Source organism: Mytilus edulis, chromosome 12, assembly GCF_963676685.1.
Source record: "Mytilus edulis chromosome 12, xbMytEdul2.2, whole genome shotgun sequence".
Taxonomy (NCBI): Eukaryota; Metazoa; Mollusca; class Bivalvia; order Mytilida; family Mytilidae; genus Mytilus; species Mytilus edulis.
Window position 1 is genome coordinate 60,151,970 of NC_092355.1, and position 21,865 is coordinate 60,173,834.

The window sequence follows — 21,865 nt, forward strand, 5'->3', positions numbered from 1 at the left end:
TTGATTGACTTGTTTATTTTCTTGAGAGTATGATATAATTGGCCTAATTTGTAAATGATAAACCCTACAGTAGGAGGCAATACATCTTATTGAAGGATTCGTCTTGATCAATCACAATTTGTTTACCATACCCCCCCCCCCTAATTCTGTTAGATATACAAAAATTTCAGGGTTAAACATGTACAGAGTGTGGCCTAAAGTATGCGTCACTTGAGATTTTTATCTGTTCATGTATATTGTATATAAAACTACATTTTTTCAAAAAAAATATTCTGGGATCATTTGGGATTGATTTTAAGCATCCTGGTACCAATAGAAGCAGTATTATCACAGGTTTATTTTTTGGTTATATTTTTTTTTTTTGGTGTCTCATTTTCAATATTTTCTGTTCAAAAATTCGATATATATTTAACATATATATATATATGTTCAACCAAATTAAATTATAAAAAAATATTTTATGTGTTCTCAAGCATTTTTCAAGGGAAAACAAAAACACATGAAAACGAACCTATTATCAAATAAACACATATTAATTTAGACCATTCTACTTCTTTTAAGGCCTCGAAGATAAAAATCCAACCATAAATGCCCTCAAAATATTTTTTTGAAGAAATGTGTTTTTATATAAAATATATAGCAAAAAAATGCAGTTGACTATTACTTTTGGCCAGATACTGTATTTTGAGTTGAAAAAATCATTATTGTTTTGTGAATAGTATTTTTTAATAAATACAAAATGTGTGTATCCTATATTCCTAACAGGGTACAAGAAGCCTCTGACAGCATCATTTTTTCATGAGGACTGAGCTGCATTTCAGAATTGAAGGCAGCCGAACTGAGTGAGCAAGAAGTCTTCATTCAACCTATAAAAACAAAATCACTATTTACGCTTGCTGTGCATGTTATTATATTTTGTTTGCTCATTATTGATCACCACAAATTCTTCATTATGTTCAAAACCATAGCGGCAGGGGCATTAAGTTTCACCCTTGCATTGTCAGTCTTATCAAACTTGCATGTACGTCCCAAACTTGGTTTCTGTTCTCCAACTTCATTTTGCCTCTATCAATGTTATGAAACTAATACACAATTTATGCATATATATACCAACAAACACACATGAATTTTGAATTTTTGGTGGGGTTGCTTTTACTTTTCTAGAGTTATGCCCCTTTACAAATAAAAAAAAAATGCAGATTTTTTGTTCCTTTCTTTAACACAAGTTTGCTTCATCCAAATATTCTGAAACTTATATGTAATGCTTACTACAACAACACTCAGATCAAGTACAAATTTGGGTGGTGTCACTCTTTTCATTCTTTATACAATGTATGCAAGTGGCTGCTCATCTGTGTCCCATGGACACATTATCCATTATGAACTTAAGTCTACATCTATATGCTTTTGCATGTCAATAATTGTTGATTTTCTGACAGAATTACTCTGATATTTAATTTCAGGCTGCAAGTACATTTGTACATGTACATGCAAATGGAAGGAGTGATCTTGGAATGTTCAACTTTACATGGAAACTATTGGCAAAGTACTGACAGAATTTCATGAGAAGTCAGTATCATATTCTAGTCTTGCAACCTGAAACTATGCGTAAAGTTCTGAAACTTAAGAACAACATTCTATATGTATATGCAATATGTGTTGCCACAATCCACTTAAGGAGCGAAGATCAACTATGAATTGGAACTACATGTATATGCTTTAGTGCTGTCAAAATCCATAAAAATAATCCAATCAAAAGGACCTACTTCACCTACCTGTCCCAACGATGAATACAGATCATATATACATATATTGAGTCTTATAAAAAAACAGTGAAGGAGAATGAAGATAATGAAAATATAGAGCTGAACAGCTTATGATTGTACATGTACATGATGTATAAATGGCAACAATACATACATGTATACTAGTACATTGAAATTAACAATATTAATAAATGTTTTATAAATTTGATCTCATAGACATTAGACATGTCAGAGGAATAAAATCAATCAAGTTTCAAAAATTTGATTTAGTTGAGGCTTTTTTTTTACGCCTGTTTTCAGGACATATTATGGTTTACCATTGACTGTCTGTCGTCAACATGTTGGACATATACTCAAAAATAATAAATACTAAAAGGTACATGTAGTAGATAAATTATTTGCGTGCAATAATTTACAATTCTGTCTGGCAATTGTCATTGACCACATAATCATTTGTATGGTTCATTGGTCAACAGTAAGTCCTCTTTTAATATGCTATATTGTGTAATCAATAGGTCATCTTCATGGTGTATGAAATGATTATTAAATGTATAATAACAAATTAAAATATCAAATAAGAGGATGTGATATGATTGTAAATGAGACACAAGAGACCAAATAACACAGAAATAACTATACATGTAGGTCACCATATGGACTTCAACAATGAGTAAAACCTATTCTGCATAGTTGGTTTTAAAGGCCTCTGAATGACAAATGAACAATTTAAAACAATTCAAATGAGAAAACTAATGGGTGATTTATGTACAAAATAATGAACGAAAAACAAATATGTCTGTCTTGCAGGGTTTATCTGAACTTAACCTCATTTTCATGGACTTGTCTGTTTCTTGAATTCTAAATATGTTTCAAAATATTTGGTTGATGGGATGATTGTTAAAGAGTCCGACATAGGGTGCTGGCTCATTGGTTGATTATATTGTGAATAACTGAAGCCGGCCCCGCTTGGGCAGTCAGTCCCCACATTGCCACTGGAGAATTAAAATAACTAGAAAAACTAGAGGCTCTAAAGAGCCTGTGTCGCTCACCTTGGTCTATGTGAATATTAAATAAAGGACACAGATGGATTCATGACAAAATTGTGTTTTGGTGATGGTGATGTGTTTGTACATCTTACTTTACTAAACAGTCTTGCTGCTTACAATTATCTCTTTCTATAATGAACTTGGCCCAGTAGTTTCAGTGGAAAATATTGATAAAAATTTACAAATTTTATGAAAATTGTTAAAAATTGACTATAAAGGACAATAACTCCTAAAGGGGGTCAATTGACCATTCCGGTCATATTGACTTATTTGTAAATCTTACTTTGATGAACATTATTGCTGTTTACAGTTTATCTATAATAATATTCAAGATATTCAAGATAACAACCAAAAACAGCAAAATTTCCTGAAAATTACCGATTCAGGGGCAGCAACCCAACAACGGGTTGTTCGATTCATCTGAAAATTTGAGGGCAGATAGATCTCGACCTGATAAACAATTTTACACCTGTCAGATTTGCTCTAAATGCTTTGGTTTTTGAGTTATAAGCCAAAAACTGCATTTTACACCTATGTTCTATTTTCAGCCATGGCGGCCATCTTGATTTGAAAGCCAGGTCACTGGACACATTTTTTAAACTAGATACCCCAAAGATGATTGTGGCCAAGTTTGGATTAATTTGGCGCAGTAGTTTCAGAGGAGAAGATTTTTGTAAAAGATAACTAAGATTTACGAAAAATGGTTTACAATTGACTATAAAGGGCAATAACTCCTAAAGGGGTCAACTGACCATTTTGGTCACATTGACTTATTTGTAAATCTTACTTTGCTGAACATTATTGCTGTTTACAGTTTATCTCTATCTATAATAATATTCAAGATAATAACCAAAAAACAGCAAAATTTCCTTAAAATTACCAATTCAGGGGCAGTAACCCAACAACGAGTTGTCGGATTCAACTGAAAATTTCAGGGCAGATAGATCTTGACCTGATGAACAATTTTACCCACGTCAGATTTGCTTTCAATGCTTTGGTTTTTGAGTTATAAGCCAAAAACTGCATTTTACCCCTATGTTCTATTTTTAGCCGTAGCAGCCATCTTGATTTGATAGCCAGGTCACCGGACACAATTTTTAAACTAGATACCCCAAAAATGATTGTGGCCAAATTTGGATTAATTTGGCCCAGTAGTTTCAGAGGAGAAGATTTTTGTAAAAGATAACTAAGATTTACGAAAAATGGTTTAAAATTGACTATAAAGGGCAATAACTCCTAAAGGGGTCAACTGACCATTTCGGTCACGTTGACTTATTTGTAGATCTTACTTTGCTGAACATTATTGCTATTTACATTTTATCTCTATCTATAATAATATTCAAGATAAAAACCAACAAGAGGCTGTCACAACGACAGCAAACCGGATTTATTAACATTTATTTGTGTCCTGGCAATATCACAAGAACCATAACTGATGAATGCTGAAAGTGAAAATCGTCAATATCAAATTTGACCTCCATTTTGTAGTCAGTATCAACATATTAAAATTTGAAAAGCTTAGATTGAATGGTTCATTAGTAAATGCAACAACGTGAATGGAAACACCATTTTACGATCTTTCAAGAACCATAACTCCTGAACAGTAAAAGTCAAAATCGTCATTATTGAACTTGACCTCTATTTTGTCATCAGTAACAACATATAAAAATTTCAAAAGCTTTGGTTGAATGGTTGATGAGAAAATGCACGGACACAACTGGAAACACCATTTTTCAATCTTTCAAGAACCATAACTCCTGAACGGTAAAAGTCAAAATTGTCATTATTGAACTTGACCTCCATTTTGTCATCAGTAACAATATATTAAAATTTGGGAAGCTTTGGTAGAACAGTTCATGCGTAAATGCACGGACACGACTGGAAACTCCATTTTTAAAACTTTCAAGAACCATAACTCCTGAACCGTAAAAGTCAAAATCGTCATTATTGAACATGACCTCCATTTTGTCATCGGTAACAACATATTAAAATTTGGGAAGCTTTGGTAGAACAGTTCATGCGTAAATGCACGGACACGACTGGAAACTCCATTTTTCAATCTTTCAAGAACCATAACTCCTGAACGGTAAAAGTCAAAATCGCCATTATTAAACTTGACTTTCATTTAGTTGTTAGTAACAACATATTAAAATTTTAAAAGCTTTGGTTGAATGGTTCATGAGTTAATGCACAGATAACATTTGATTGCCGCCCGCCCGGCCGCCCGCCGTACATCCCCAAATCAATAACCGACATTTTTGTCACAAAAATCCGGTTAAAAACAGCAAAATTTCCTTAAAATTACCAATTCAGGGGCAGCAACCCAACAACTGGTTGTTCGATTCATCTGAAAATTTGAGGGCAGATAGATCTTGACCTGATAAACAATTTTACACCTGTCAGATTTGCTTTAAATGCTTTGGTTTTGGATTTATAAGCCAAAAACTGCATTTTACCCCTATGTTCTATTTTTAGCCATGGCGGCCATCTTGGTTGGTTGGCCGGGTCACCGGACACATTTTTTAAACTAGATATGATTGTGGCCAAGTTTGGTTTAATTTGGCTCAGTAGTTTCAGAGGAGAAGATTTTTGTAAAAGTTAACAACGACGACGGACGACGGACGCAAAGTGATGGGAAAAGCTCACTTGGCCCTTCGGGCCAGGCTAAAAATGTCCTTATTATCTACAAAGTTTCATTAAATTCTGTTGTATGGTTTCAGAGGAGTTTCGATGACAAGCTGTTTGCAGTAGTATACTGCAGCAAATAAGTTCAAAGGGGTGTAACTCATAGAAAAAAAATTAACCGTAATTTCCTGTCGATATGCACATCTACATGGTATGTCCTTATTATCTAAAAAGGTTTCATGAAATTCTGTTGTGCGGTTTGAGAGGAGTTGCAATGACAAACTGTTGCAGTAGTATATTGAAGCAAATAAGTTCAAAGGGGCGTTACTCCTAGAAAAAAAATATGTACATCTAAATAGTATGTCCTTATCTAAAAAGGTTTCATAAAATTCTGTTGTGCGGTTTGAGAGGAGATGCGATGACAAACTTGCAGTAGTATTGTGAAGCAAAAAAGTTCAAAGGGGCATAACTCCTAGAAAAAATTTGAATCATAATTTCCTGTCGATATGCATATCTGCATAGTATGTCCTTATTATCTAAAAAGGTTTCATGAAATTTTGTTGGGCCGTTTGAGAGGAGAGTTGTGATGACAAGAAACAGGACTGATAGACTGTCTGACGGACGGACGGACGGGTCAAAAACTTTTACCCTGGGCAACTTCGTTGCGTGGGGTATAAAAATAGGAAGATGGGGTATCATTTTTATGAGGCAACTCTTCACCAGAGACCAATTTACATAGAAGATAACAATTATGTCCCCGTACGGACTTCAACAATTACCAAAAACTGATATACCACATAGTCAAACAAATTAAAGTCCCAGAAATTACGTTTTTTATATGATTGCACATAATGAAAATTTAATTTGTGCATACTGAATGATCACTAGCAAATATTTCAAGCATAATACGGATGAGAACATGCAGATAAGTATCAATTATGAAAGTTATGCAAAGTAAGAGGAGCTAGATATATGGACTGCCATAAGAAAATGAATGGACAATTCTGCTTGGTGCATGTATAGGCAAAATTCCCCCTTTTTACCCTACGAGGCTTCGTATGTATACATCCAGCTGTTTGAACACCCTGTATAATCAAGGGATCATCTGTCAGATTAGTCATATTTCTATGTTAACCATACGATATGAAAATAAGCAGATGTGGTATGATTGCCAATGAAACACCTATCCACCAAAGTTCAAATTTAAAATTCAATATTATAAATAAAAAAACATTATCTCCTTTTATCATCACGCATAAATCGATGATTAGTTATGCATTTCTTTGCCACGGTAAGATCAAATCAGTGTTCACAAACAAAATTGCCATTCACATTTTTTGCTGCAATGACATCACTCCACTATATTTTTTTTAATCAAGAACTTTCCTTATTGGCTTACCTTTAAAAAAAAGCATGTCAAAAATTTAGATAGAAGTTAAAGTTTGCCAACATCACCGGCTAATATAGCGTTCCTGTGTACTTGGCGTAGTTTTTAAATTACAATCCAAACTTTTCCTGAACCTAGTAGTAGTATAGATTTTTTTATATATAAAGTTTTTAGTAGTGTTTGAGACTGCCCGGCATGCTGCGAGTGTATGTCCTAGCAAATTCCCGACATGGTGAAACCAAAAGTTTTGCGGTCCTCCGCAAATCATGCAGTATTGAGATTATATCACAGACCGATATATAAGGTCGGAATACTAGGCCAGTCCCGGTTACTTTTGACAGTGGTGGATCCAGGGGAAGGGTTCCGGGGATTGGAACCCCCCTTTTTTGGACGATCAATGCTTTTGAATGGGGAAATATAGTTGGAACACCCCCTTTTTGTCCTGGGTTCGGAACCCCCTTTTAAAATGGCGGGATTCACCCCGATTGATAAATTTTCATCTTCATCAAAAGGCAGAAAACAGCAAATTATTGAAGTGTCGTTTTATTTCTGCAGGAAAACAAATAATCATTTTAGTGAAATAAGTTGCTGGATCAATTAGCAGTGATCTGGAAGGTTTTTTTCACTATGGGCCCAGGGCCCCTCAAAAATAAATTCAATGGGCCATTTTAAAAAATAATGGGCCATGTTGTCAATGAGTGGGCCATTTGAGTTGTCTTCTGTAAAAAAATAAAAAGTATCATTATTTTTTGGCAAAGAGGTGTTGGTACTTTAATCTATATGATTTTAAATAATATCATGGATATTGTTCCTGTGATTCTGTAATTTCAATGAATATACAATAACTTCTTCCAAAATGGACAATATTAAAGATAACCTGTATTTACAATGTTTAAACTGGTACTGTTGCCTTGGCTTGTTCATGTTCATGGTTGGTTTTTTTAACATTAAATTTGGGTCTTCGTCGATACCATACTTATTCCAGACGTTCCGTATTAGAGGACATTTCAGGCACTTCCTCTGCACTTCTTGTATTATTATTATTACTTCATCACGATGACAAGATTAACAGTAGATAGTACCATTAATTGATAGAACAAAACAATATTCGCTAAAGACATGTTAAAAAAATGTCAAAACGAGCCAAAGACCAAAAAATGACAAGGACAGTTAAGCGCCTTTTATGGAGACAAAAACTATATTCATAAAAAGGCTTCGGGGTTTTTCAATCGAAACAATAGCTAGCTAAACTAAATTAAAAGATTATTATTAGAGTTAAATCTCGTCTGTTATAGCCAAATTTCACAAATTTAAAGTTTTTTTATAAAAAAAATATATCATGAATGATGGTTAATTACGTTTTTTGGGTTATCAGTTAGACCGCATGGTTCTATTATTACCATAGGAAAACACCCCAGACGTTAAACCGCATGGTTCTATTACCATAGGAAAACACTCGAGACGTCCCAAAAATATATAGGTGCTCCTATGATTGGAGGAACATTATACAGTTGTGTACACACACATGGCGGCACGGAACACGATCGGAAATCCATTTGACAATATCTAAACGGTTCGAAACGATGTGAAAAATATCGTGCGCCACGTGGGCGCTTACATTTGTCACTCTATGCGCCATTTCTGGTCAATATGAGCTATAGGCGCAAGGCGCACGTCCTTCCCGATCACTGCATTAGTCTATTATAATAACACTCAGTGCTCTGATTCAATTATTTTAGTTTTAATGCGGATATTTCTTTTTTTTTTTAATATGAACTCGGTTGACATATTGATAGATACAACAGAAAATTGCAAATCAACAAAATAACAATTCAGCAAAATAAGTAATAGAAAAGTATCATAAAAATAGAAACCATTGGCCCCGAGGTCTTAGATTATAGGACTTAGTCTAGTGTTCCGGAAGTCATGGAATTGTGATACGAGAAAAATTATCAGATGATTTTCATGATCATTATTTGATAAGGTAAACAAATTTTTAAATGAAAATGTTAGGTGTGCCTGTCAAGTATTAAGTCTGTTAGAAAACTGGCATGTTCAAATTTGTTTTGGGGAAAATAAAAAATATTTAACTATAATTATCAAAATTTTGCAGTGGAAAAATATATCGCATACCCTGGAATAAACTCCTAAAAATATTTGGAAACAAACTGTTATAAAACGCCAAACGGATTATAGCTTGAAAATAAACCTGCCCCGATGCCTTTAAAGCATACTATACGGGCAGAGACATATATATGTCTCTGATACAGGTCACAAGTGTACCTGTTTTTGAAAGCTGTACGATGACATGAAGTTTTTTACATCGCTATCATTTGTTTACAGTAAATCATTGCGTCAATGGCAAAACATTTTCAAAAATAAATCTCCAAGACATCATTTAATTAAACCGGTATTTAAGTGAATTCAAAATATGGTATGAACGGACCCAAGAGGCGACCGTGTAAGATGAGAATGCGTTTTGGGAGCGAAGCAGCACCAAATACTGTCGACGTCATACATGTGACTTTGTTAGTATTTATATATATTTTTTTTTAATGTTATGCTTAAATCATGTATATTTTTCTCCTTTTAGACTTTTATGCGAAAAATGAAGAAAGCACTCTGAATTTCTGACCGTTCTTATTTCCTGTTTTGAAGAACGTTTTGCATCACTTGTTTACATCGTCAAGGGTGCTTTCATACACGCCCGTGTTCCAAGGTCGTCAAAGCTATTTTTGAGAAGACCCCTTAAAGCGACCGTTTCCAAGGCACTCGTCGTAAGAAACATGCGTTAAAATATGCGCATTGGTAAAAGGCCTAGCCACCTTAAACAGTTTTGGTCAATGCTCTGATTAATTACAACAATGGTATTTAAACGAAATAAGACAGAAACTTTTAGTTTTCAATTGATAAATACCTGTCACAAAAGATCTCATAACCTCCACCATGAGTAGCGGGTTAATTATAACATGATCTCGGAGCTGAAGGGTGTCAAAGTAGATGATCTTCCCAAGAGAATGTTGGAAGTGTAGGAAGTCATTAAGTTGTTCTAAATTCAGGACAGACACCTTGCTGATTGAATTTAATTCTTCAAGTTCTACCAATCTCAGGATCTGCTTTCCTGCAGCTACCATTTCAGCAATCTCCAGTTCTAGTGGGACACATGCGTTTGGCATCTTCTCCCCCCAACAAGGATGATCGAAAGTAAGCTCTGTGATGGCTTTCTTCAGGGATTCAATTTCTTGATCATTTTTATCAGTGGCATTGACAAATATTTGTTTATCAAGAACAAGATGATTTCTGCCCTCGTGATCCTTAAATAATTCCTCTACTTCGCTGTACAACAGAGCACGTCTGGTTTCCACATCCTCCTGCCAAATAATCATCATTTTAAGTACAGATTTTAAGGCTGAATATAATGTTGTTGATAATGGTTAATGACATACTTTTCTCTTTAGAACAATATGATATAATTATTATTTAAAGAACTATTTAAAGTGCTTATACAATACTGTTGTACAAGCATATCGGTTTTTGTTTTGTTTTATAAGATATGTGTCATAGATAGTTACACAACACTGGTAACCTTTTTTTATTTGTTTCTAAAGGCATGTACATAACATACTTTATGTACATTATAGTTATCATTCATGTATTGATTGGGCTTACAGTCTATACAAAAGCTAAACCTTGGAAAATATGAGGATAGTGACACATCTTTTTTTAACCCAAAAAAATCAAAGATACCAGGCTTTTAATTTTTTGGACAATGGGATTGCCCTAAAATGTGGATTGTTTTTGTTTAACCTTCTTTTGTATTTTGAGCAAAAACTGAGGAAGATAGAGAGCAATTTTAAAAAAAACAGTCTTCATAATCAGCAATGCAAAATCAACAAAACAGAGATTTTTTTCTTGAGTTCTATTATTGTATACAATGTTGTGGGATGTCCTTTGTTGAATAGTTATCAGAGCTTATGGTTTGATACGTCAGGTGCGTGTTTTGTCTACATAAGACTCATCAGTGGCGCTCAGATCGAACTATATATAAAGCCAAACAAGTACAAGTTGAAGAGCATTGACATGATTAAGCATCTACAAATCAAAAAAATTGTTTAAATACGGCCAACGTAATCTATGACTGGGATACGACAATCCTAAGTATTTCGAATAATTTATAGATTTGTCAACAGTAAGATTAAAAAAAATTATCATAAAATTGATATTCAGATTAACATCAAAGTGCCGATTACTGGGCTGGTGATACTCTCTGGGACGAAAAAAGGGATGACATTTCATTTTGAAATGATTTAAAACAAGAGGCTGTCACAACGACAGCAAACCGGATTTATTAATATTTACTTGTGTCCTGGCAATATCACAAGAACCATTACTGATGAATGGTGAAAGTGAAAATCGTCAGTATCAAATTTGACCTCCATTTTGTCATCAGTATCAACATATTAAAATTTGAAAAGCTTAGATTGAATAGTTCATGAGTAAATGCAACAACATGAATTGAAACGCCATTTTACAATCTTTCAAGAACCATAACGCCTGAACGGTAAAAGTCAAAATCGTCATTATTGAACTTGACCTCTATTTTGTCATCAGTAACAACATATAAAAATTTCAAAAGCTTTGGTTGAATGGTTCATGAGAAAATGCATCGACACGACTGGAAACACCATTTTTCAATCTTTCAAGAACCATTACTCCTGAACGGTAAAAGTCAAAATCGTCATTATTTAACTTGACCTCTATTTTGTCATCAGTAACAACATATTAAAATTTGGGAAGCTTTGGTAGAACAGTTCATGCGTAAATGCACGGACACAACTGTAAACTACATTTTTCAATCTTTCAAGAACCATAACTCCTGAACGGTAAAAGTCAAAATCGTCATTATTTAACTTGACCTCTATTTTGTCATCAGTAACAACATATTAAAATTTGGGAAGCTTTGGTAGAACAGTTCATGCGTAAATGCACGGACACGACTGGAAACTCCATTTTTCAATCTTTCAAGAACCATAACTCCTGAACGGTAAAAGTCAAAATCGTCATTATTGAACTTGACCTTCATTTAGTTGTCAGTAACAACATATTAAAATTTTAAAAGCTTTGGTTGAACGGTTCATGAGTTAATGCACGGACAACATTTGATTGCCGCCCGCCCGACCGCCCGGCCGCCCGACTGCCCGACCGCCCGACTGCCCGGCCGCCCGGCCGCCCGCCGTACATTCCCAAATCAATAACCGACATTTTTGTCACAAAAATCCGGTTAAAAAGGATTATTAGACGCATCATCAAATATTATTGTGATCAATTAAAAGGATCATAACACAAACACACTAGTGTGATATGCATTTTCTTCATGTGGATATTAAATCAACATATTTGTTTAGCAAACCCCATTTGTCCTTTGTACCCTACACATTATTTTGGACATTTAGAATAGATTTATTTTTAATCACAATCTTTGCAATGGCATCTTTTTCTTAGTTTGTAATTTTCTGGAATCAAAATAGTTTGTACAGGAACGCATGCTTTTACAAAATATATGACCATGTGTTCTTAAAAGGCATTGTGTTTACACATATAAAGTATCTGATTAACATGCAATGAATGAGCTATGAACCTGATAATGCAACACACAGTATAACATGTTTACACGAAGCTTGGTTCTAAATTGGCGGAAACTTTAATTTGTTGCTACTAGAAAAAAAAACGCTGGTACCTTGTCTTTATGGATGCATAAAAACAAGATCTAAGGAATACCTGTAAACACAACCTATTTATAACTTGTTCACTTACCACTGGTACCTTGTCCTTATGGGTAGCAACAAACAAGATCTTAGGGATGCCAGCATACACCACCTTACAATAGGTCAGGATTGAGTTTACCCAGTGCAGTAAAAAGACTGAAAAAAACAATAAAGCTAAAATACAATTAAGATTTAATTTGTAATGCATTTCAATCAATTTATAAATTCTTTAATATCTGTGCATGAGCTAATTACGTTATTTATACAATTTATAAGGTTGTGTAAAAGGGAGGCATTCAAAAACCAGAAGTTTAATAATAGAATACAAAAACTAGATATCATTGAGATGGGAGCCATCTCTGTGGGCCCCGCCGTCAATAACGTGGGGTAAATAAGTTGTATGGATAATCTGATATGAAGCATTATTTGAAGTTATTACATAGTCTCATGTGTGATTTTGATCTAAGATTTTAAGTTAAAACTGATAAATATTCTCATCTTACTTTCATAGTATAATAGTGATATGACTGCATGATGTGAACTCATTGTTTACTACTCTAAGGTGACTTCTGGATATATGGATTGATGTTTGAACAATATGTTTAAAGGTGCTGCCCAATTGATATTTGTCACATATTTTTAGAATTATGCCTTCAATATATTATGACCCACCAAGTATAAAGTATGAAATATTAATGGTTCTCGAGAGGTAGAGCGGACACAATTTGTTAAGAACAACGAACGGATGGACAGACCGACAGACTGATCTTAGACCTAGGATGCATACATTATGACACATTCTCTTGTGTTGGTTAATATATATGTTAAGTTGAAAATGTTTGTCAGGTATAAAGTATGAAATAATAACAGCTGTCCTCTCAAAATATAATGTGGATCAAATTTGTTAGCGATGGACAGACCAACAGACAGACAGACCTTTGACCTAGGAAGTGGTACATACATCATGACACACCCTCTGGTGTTGGTTAAAATGGATGTCAAGTATAATATTTGAAATCATAACGGTTCTCAAGATATAGAGCGGACACAATCTTCACCACAGGACATAGGGTTGTCAACTGAAACCAAAGTTTTTTTGACGTTGACCTTTGACCTAGGAAGTTGTACATACATCATGACACGCCCTCTGGTGGTGGTTAAAATGTATGACAAGTATATACTTTGAAATCATAACGATTATCTAGATATGGAGCGGACACGATCTTCACCACAGGACACAGGATTGTCAACTCGAAACCAAAGTTTTTGACCTTGACCTTTGACCTAGGAAGTTGTACATACATCATGACACACCCTCTGGTGGTTGTTAAAATGGATGTCAAGTATAAACTTTGAAATCATAATGGTTATCTAGATATGGAGCGGACACGATCTTCACCACAGGACACGGGGTTGTCAACTGAAACCAAAGTTTTTGACCTTGACCTTTGACCTAGGAAGTTGTACATACAACATGACACACCCTCTGGTGTTGGTTAATAATCATGTTAAGTATTAAGTATGAAATCATAACGGTTCTCTAGATATGGAGCGGACACGAAAGTGTTACGGACGGACGGACGGACAGACGGACGGACGGACGGACAGACTGATCACTATAGGGCGACCCGCCATCGGCGGAGCCCTAATTATGTTCAAAAAGAAAAACAACAGTATACAAAACATTACACATAAATCTATAGATTGAAAAACACAAACCCAACCAAAATTATCTGACTGGAGGGTTACCTGGAATTGCCACTAATCTTTTAACTCATTACAAGTAAAAATTTGTTGACATGTTGCATTTGAATGTGCAGTACATATCTGAAGGCACTGTTTTCTTTTAAAACTGCTTACAATCTTCGTAAATAATTTTAATACAAAAAAACAATGTATTCTGACAATTTGAATAATTCTATATATATGTATAGACAAAACAAATGTTTTCTTACTTCTAATTTTTTTTCTTGTGAGGTTTTGTTGTTTTGCAAGATGTTGCTTTGATATTTGGTTTATGATATCGAACATATTTTAGGCTTTAGAAACTGACACCTCTTCACCAAACACTTTACTGTGTTTTAGTAATCTCCCAGAACACTGTTTTTGTTGTTTTGCAAGATGTTGCTTTGATATTTGGTTTATGATATCGAACATATTTTAGGCTTTAGAAACTGACACCTCTTCACCAAACACTTTACTGTGTTTTAGTAATCTCCCAGAACACTGTTTTTCTTGTGCAGACTACTAATTTGCAAAAGTTAAAAGATTGCACAAATATATTTTACCAAATTGAAGACTGTCGAGATTTATTTTGATTGAAGAGTTCTGAAGATTCCATATGAGAGTTATCTCCCTTTATGTATTTGACATAAGTAAATGTGATAGTAACGCATAAACCATAAGCATGATAGATGATTAAAGACCTAGGGTCCATAAAAAAAAAAGTAAAGGTCATGATTTAATTTTTTGCTTTTGCTTGTGAATGCTACTCTTAAGAAACTGTTATAAACAATACATAGTAGAGATCTTAAGTCTTTTGAAATGAGAAAGGTCCTTGCTTGGTGACCTTGAAATTGAGGTCAAGGACAAATGTAAGTATTAATGCTTTAGATTTTTAACTTTTCTGTAACTTCATTTTGAGGCATGTTTAAGACATTGGTTCTTTTTGCATTAAGTAGGAATACACATGTTCTTAAAAAAAGTCAACCGGAATGACCTGTAGTAAACCTAAAGTAGTCTTTTTTGCATTAATTTAATAAAATAAGTATTTAAAACCATATATTTTTGGAATCAGCGTCAAGTGATCTATATAAATGTAATACCGGAAGAGATATTTTTCAAACAGGAAACTGAGGAAATGGCAAATTATCTCTTACTATAAGAAAAAGTGTATTGAAACGATTATTTCTTTTGAATCAGTAAAGTAAGCTATTGTCGGACATCAAACCAACTTTTTATATTTATATATCAAAATAGGTTCATTTTGAGGTTGAAAGACTTTCAATTGTCCTCTGAACAATTAGTTTTTAATTGTCATTATGTTCATTGCCAAATTTTGTAAGCATGTTCAGTAAAATAGATGTTACAATTTTAATTAACATAATTACCTGCTGGGGTTGGTGTCATGTGCTGCCCTGGAAAACACAGGACATCAGGAACTTCTTCATTCAATCTCTTACTACCATCAAAAACTACTAGGAACAAAGCTCTAAAAGTCATGAATGTCTGGTGTGTTGTATAATAGACATACTGTCCACCAAAGTCCCAGAAGATGAGTCGGCCAACTTTCATTTTATATTTCCCACTTTTGAGGACTTTCTCCATTCTCTTTCTTATTTCTTTTTTGGTCATTTTAGTTGTCATTTTCTTTTTCATTTGCTGTTTTTTTGACTCACTAGAGGACGTTTGTGGTGATAAAGATTGGGCTGTTTGTGGCTGTGTAGAGGGTTCACTCGAGTCGTTCACAGGCCAAGATGTTGACTTGGTAGCTTGTGACTTCTGAGAAGGATTATCTTCTGCATTTCGACTATCAACAGGTTTTGCATCTGGTTCCTGATTTTCTGGTGTTTTTGCTTGTTTACTTTCATCTTCTTCTATGGAGGTCATTAATACCTTATTGTACACAACATCCAAGGCATTATAAGTTGCTGTATGAAAAAAAAAATTGATGTTATTTATTACATACAAATAGATAAACTTTGGTAAAGACTTTACAGTGACATAGTCACTCAAAGTAACTAAAAAACTTACTTTAGCATAAAATAAAGTTGATCATTGAAGCAGGGAAAAAAGTTATTTTTTTCTTATTTTGTGAAAATTAAGATGTGGTATAATTGCAAATAGTACAACTCTTCATTGCAACAAAGTCCAATTGACCAGGTTTTAATGAATTGTATATCATTGCAGTCTTCAACATTGAGTAAAACTCATACATATCTTTCATTTTGTCAGCTATACACATGATAAAAGGTCATGAAAAGACAAAAAGTTAAATAATTGACACAAAAACACACAAAAAACACCAAAAAAAAAGTGAAACAATTTACAGAAAAAAACAACGGCCTAATTAATACATTTCAAAAACATTTGTATGTGAAAGATGGCTCTCATAGTTCTAGAAAATCTTTAAAGGAACCTTCAAATTAATTTTAATGTTGTTTATTTGCTTCTTCATACTTCAACAGTCCTATATACCAATGGTAAAGTTAATTAAATGTTATCAACTGTGGAAAAAATTGCTCTTTCAAAATTTCCCTTTGGAAGCCTCCATGGGGGAAATCCATCGCAAATTGTAGTTGGCAGTATGCTAATTAATGACAAAAAAATAATGATAAACAGATATAACAACAATCACTGCAGACTTGGAACTGGCATATACAGAATATTTTTGGGGTAAAAGTTGACTGGCATATAACTGAAACTTCAGACCACGTCCATTTTTTTTACAAAATATAACTTAACTACCCACACCACAATAACATATATATGTCATTGTATATGTAACACTTAGAAACATGTCCATCCTCCCAAATGTGTCCACATGACGTCACTGAACTGTGAAACATTTCTTAACATAAAAAGGGCACAAAGGGGGGGGGGGGGGGGGGAGGGCCACCCCTTTTTGGAAAAAATTTGGTTGCTTATATAGGGGATCACTGAAGTGTGACTGGAGCGGGCCCCCTCTTAGGTCAGTCAATGGGCCCCCACTTATGAAAATTTCTGGATCCACCACTGATTTTATTAAAAAATAGAAATAAAGAACTTTAAGTCTTTTTTAAACCAGCAGTATAACATGGGTTTAAATGGGGCGTCCATTCAACCATGCATTTAAAATGGCCTCTACTACAAAAACGGATATTGAAGCAGTGTCTTACTGAATCGTGAACAATCGGTCTGTACTCGCTACTAAAGGAATAGGCCCGTAAGACCTCTTTTTAGCCCCAAAATATAAATCAGGTCGGCAATGCCAAACAAACAATTTTTTAAGGGTGGCCTTAGTGTCATTCCATTAAGTGGTTCTCTCAAAAAAGACATATGTATATATTGCCCATAAGTTCCTATGTTAAACAAAGTTTCCCGATGGCGTCCATCTTGGATGATGGATCACCTACAACACTTCGTTAGCACCTCATTAGGAACATTCATGCCATGCTATGGTTTCAACCCATTAAGCTGTTGTCTAGAACAAGACATTTGTATATATACAAATATATTCTATTGAGTTCTTTGTAAAACTAAGTCCCCAGCTGGTTGCCATCTTGGATGATGGTTCCCTACAAAGTTTCAATTCATTCCATTAAGTGATTCTCTAGAAGAAGTGCAACTTGTAAAAAGTTAACTAAGACAACGACGGACAACTAACAACAAATGATAAGAGCTGACTTGGTGAGAAATTTGAGCTACAAATATAAAGATAACTAACATTGTAACCCGTCCCTAGGATTTTCATGGCATTCCATCTATGCCATCGATTTTTCATGGAAAAAGGATGGAAACGATGTAAAATTTGATGAAATTCCCTGAAATTCATGGCAAAAATTTTCCATGGCAAAAATTGCCATCGTTTTCATATTTTGTGTAAAAGAAATTCCATGGAAAGGATGAAAATCTATGGCAATCGATGGCAAAGTTTGGACTTTGAAATTTTTAAGGAAGGCAAACGATGGAAAAGCAACACTTTGAAATTTTCTAAGATGAAAACAAAGGCAAATTGGACTTAGAATATTTTGATGATTTGAAACATAAAAAGTTCCTGAAACATTATCAATACTCCCGTATGAGAATATTAGGAGGATTCCGCTTAAAAATAGATGGATCCCCAAGATGGAATCCAACTAAAAATTAAGTTCCTTTAATTTTTTTTTCAAATGAAAAATATATCAATACTGATGAGAGTGTGCATCATAATTATTTGTGTCATAAAGCCAGTTTTTGTACCACCCTGAAATCCAACATATATTTGAAGTCTTAAAGATTGCATATTAAATTCAATTAAATATAAAATGTGATAGCATTGTTAGGTAATTTATAACTTTATGTTATGTGTTGCTATTTATATACATTTAAACAAATAAAAAGTGACCAGAATATTATATACTTATTTCACTAACAGTAATTAAGACAATAAGTTATTTTTTAATTTTCCAACATAGGAAATGCAGGTTAAATTAATTTATTTTCAAGTAAAATTAATTATTAAGTGTATCTCTTTTTAGTTAAGTAATAATCATGATACAGTGTGGATAATACACAAATATTATTTCCATGCAGTCTCTTTCTTAACAATTAGTGATAGAAATGTTATGTAGGTTCCACATCTGTTTCCATTTGCCTCTGTGAAATGGACAGGAAATGATATGTACACATTCATTGACAAGAGTTGGGGCCCAAAGAAGGAGACCATATGGCTTTGTACATTTCTCTTAAATTTCTACAGTCTAAAATATAAAAATAATCGATAAAAATTGGTGAATATTTTTTATTTATTATTATATATATCTAATATTTAAGATTTAGGTAATTAATAGTATAATTAGGGAAACATTTCAAGGAATCAAACAACTCCCCTAACAACCCCAACACTGGTCAGATTCAAAATTTGAACTTGTACAAGAAAAGATGTCTTATTTATCTTGACCAAAATATGAATTTTACCATGGATGTAGAGTTGTAGCCTAAAAAGAGCCAAAGTATTCTATTAACATTAAAAAGTGCAGATGTATTATTCTGATGACATAACTATTGGATTTGTGAAGATTGATGTTTTCATATATTTTGGATTAAATCTTCTGGTAAGTACAAATTATGAATAAGTATTTCAACCTTTTTGAATATTATGAAACTGCTATTTCCTTCAAATAAATTGTGTCATATATATATGTAAGTACCATGTAGGATCAAGAGAATAACTATAAAAGACCATGCAATTTTTGCATAATTACATCATGTACATAATTACTGTGGTATTATGACAAGACTTATATCTTTAAGACAATCTATTTTATAGAATTTTATTCGATAGTAGTTTTGGCAAAATTGGAGATCTGTAGTATGACTGTAATAATTATATACATGATATATAGACATCTATTTTGAAAAATCAAAAAGTATTATCTTTTAAAATTAGTACATATGTTCTGAATTATCATGATTATGGATCAAATTTAAGATTTTAAAAATGGTAAGACATACATGTAAATATGGGCCTATGATGTTACAGTGAAATAAAAGACCAATAGAATAACCTATACGCTTCATACAGAATATGTAATAATTATTTTGTTTAATTGTAACATTTCTTATATTTTAATTATTGTAATATGTTTTAAATTTCAGAACTGCATGGTGAAACAAAAGAAAATTGTTTTCTGATAGGACTGAAGAATGGACACATTCAATCAGACTTGGAGTAAGTAGTTTTATATGAAAGAAATTCTTATAAATGCTTTTTAAGTAATTTTTGTGCACATATTGGACTTTCAAAACATTTTGGAAAAAAAACAGAAGTTGTAAAACCATCTGTAATATTAATTTTTATATAAACATGATATACATATTTGAAAATTTGGGGTTACAGCCCACAGGTCTTATTTTATTGAAAAAATCCCCAAAACAGGTCATTATAATTATCTGCCCTTGATTTTACAAGGATTCTTTTCTAAAAACATAATTACTCTTTAAAACATGCTTAAGAAGATGTAGTATGATTGCCAATGAGACAACTATCAAACCAAAATGACACAGACATTAACAACTATAGTTCACCAAACAGCCTTCAACAATGAGAAAAGCCCATCAAATCAATATGTCAAAACGAAGGAAAACCCCACCTACTTGTTTTATTTCACTAGTATATATATGATATTTTTCAGAATAGATATTAATATATATGGTAACTTTTTTTTAGGCATCATACGAAAGAAATGGAAAGTTGTCCACTAGGTCATCAACCATCTGCCGAAGCCAAGAAAGGAACACAAGACAAGATAGACGTCAGATAGCAATAATGAACTTTGAACATTTCCAAAATGTTTAACTTTACATTAAAACATAGTCTAATTTTAATAGTTTTTATTTTTTTTATCTATTTTGCTAGCAATATATGGCAATGAAATTTGAACGGTGAAGCTTTATTTTGAAAGTAATGAGGTTAATTCAATCTGATGAGAACTCCTGCAGATATTTACTTTCCCAGTGTCCTATTTTGAAAAGGACAAAGGACAAGAATATGTTATTAAACTATACAGAACTATACATGGTAATATTGCAGGTCTGCATGTCCATTTGTGAGTGAATACCAGGGAAATGCCATGGATGCCATACTTTCCATGGCAATCTGTAATTGTTGCCATCATTTTCATGGCAACCTGCCATAGATGCCATACTTTTCATCGAGGCCATGCCAACCTGCCATTGATGCCATACTTTCCATGGAAATCATGGCAATTTGCCATCGATGCCATGATTTCCATCCTTTTATGATTTAATGGCAACGATGGAAATACTGAGTATACAATCCCTGTCACTCTTTTTTTCGATGCCATGGAATTCATGAAAACCATGAAAAAGCTCGTTTCAATACTCCATCCTTTTCATGGCAACAATTTTGCCATGGAAATTCCATGGAATGCCATGAAAATACTAGGGACGGGAATCTGCCTGTAAGTTATATGCCAACTTGAAGCATTTATATATATATAGATTCTTACATTGGTATCAGTGGATTATCGGATTTATTCAATCAAGATAGTTAATTTATCAATTTTAAAGTTGTTTAATTGTTAACTTTTACTTATTTATTGGAAAGAAACATGTTTTTGTTACATGAATATGGGCTGTTATTGATAATACAATGTACATGCATCAGGTACTAGCATCATTTTTTCATGCAAAAATTCTTATATCTTCACATTTATGCTAATTTTAAGACGTTTTTTGTCTAAAATGGAAGTGGCCACACTTGTGTTCATTCTTAATATTTAAATATATATTGTATTTAATGACAATAATGATACATATCTATAATACTAAAATTACGAGGTCCAATTTGTCAGCCGTCATCACGTAAAAACGACGAATCAAAGAATTCAACTTTATATATAACTAATATAGTACAAAGGTGTAGATTAAAAATTACACCACTCCAGGCCCTTTTGTTTTCCACGTAATTAATATTGCCAATAATTAAGAAGTTCCGGGTCGAGTCCGATACCGATATCAATAGTATATTCACCTGTTACCGATTACCTTATCTGTACGTTCCGCATCTGACAG

The 21,865-nt window shown here is 33.4% G+C and overlaps 1 protein-coding gene and 1 long non-coding RNA gene across 2 annotated transcripts in view; one reads left to right on the forward strand and one right to left on the reverse strand.

Annotated features, from left to right (window-relative positions):
• Positions 1 to 21,865, reverse strand: part of LOC139498904 (uncharacterized) — a 66,427-nt gene that overhangs the window by 20,338 nt on the left and 24,224 nt on the right. Inside the window, exons 6-8 of the mRNA XM_071287493.1 lie at positions 15,700 to 16,239; positions 12,639 to 12,745; positions 9,742 to 10,195 (exon numbers count right to left, since the gene is read on the reverse strand). Coding sequence (XP_071143594.1) covers positions 9,742 to 10,195; positions 12,639 to 12,745; positions 15,700 to 16,239 — 1,101 coding nt within the window. The remainder of the gene's footprint in view (positions 1 to 9,741; positions 10,196 to 12,638; positions 12,746 to 15,699; positions 16,240 to 21,865) is intronic.
• Positions 19,206 to 20,656, forward strand: LOC139497369 (uncharacterized). The gene is made up of 3 exons (XR_011657755.1): positions 19,206 to 19,383; positions 19,928 to 20,000; positions 20,499 to 20,656. It is a non-coding gene; the product is annotated as an uncharacterized lncRNA (long non-coding RNA).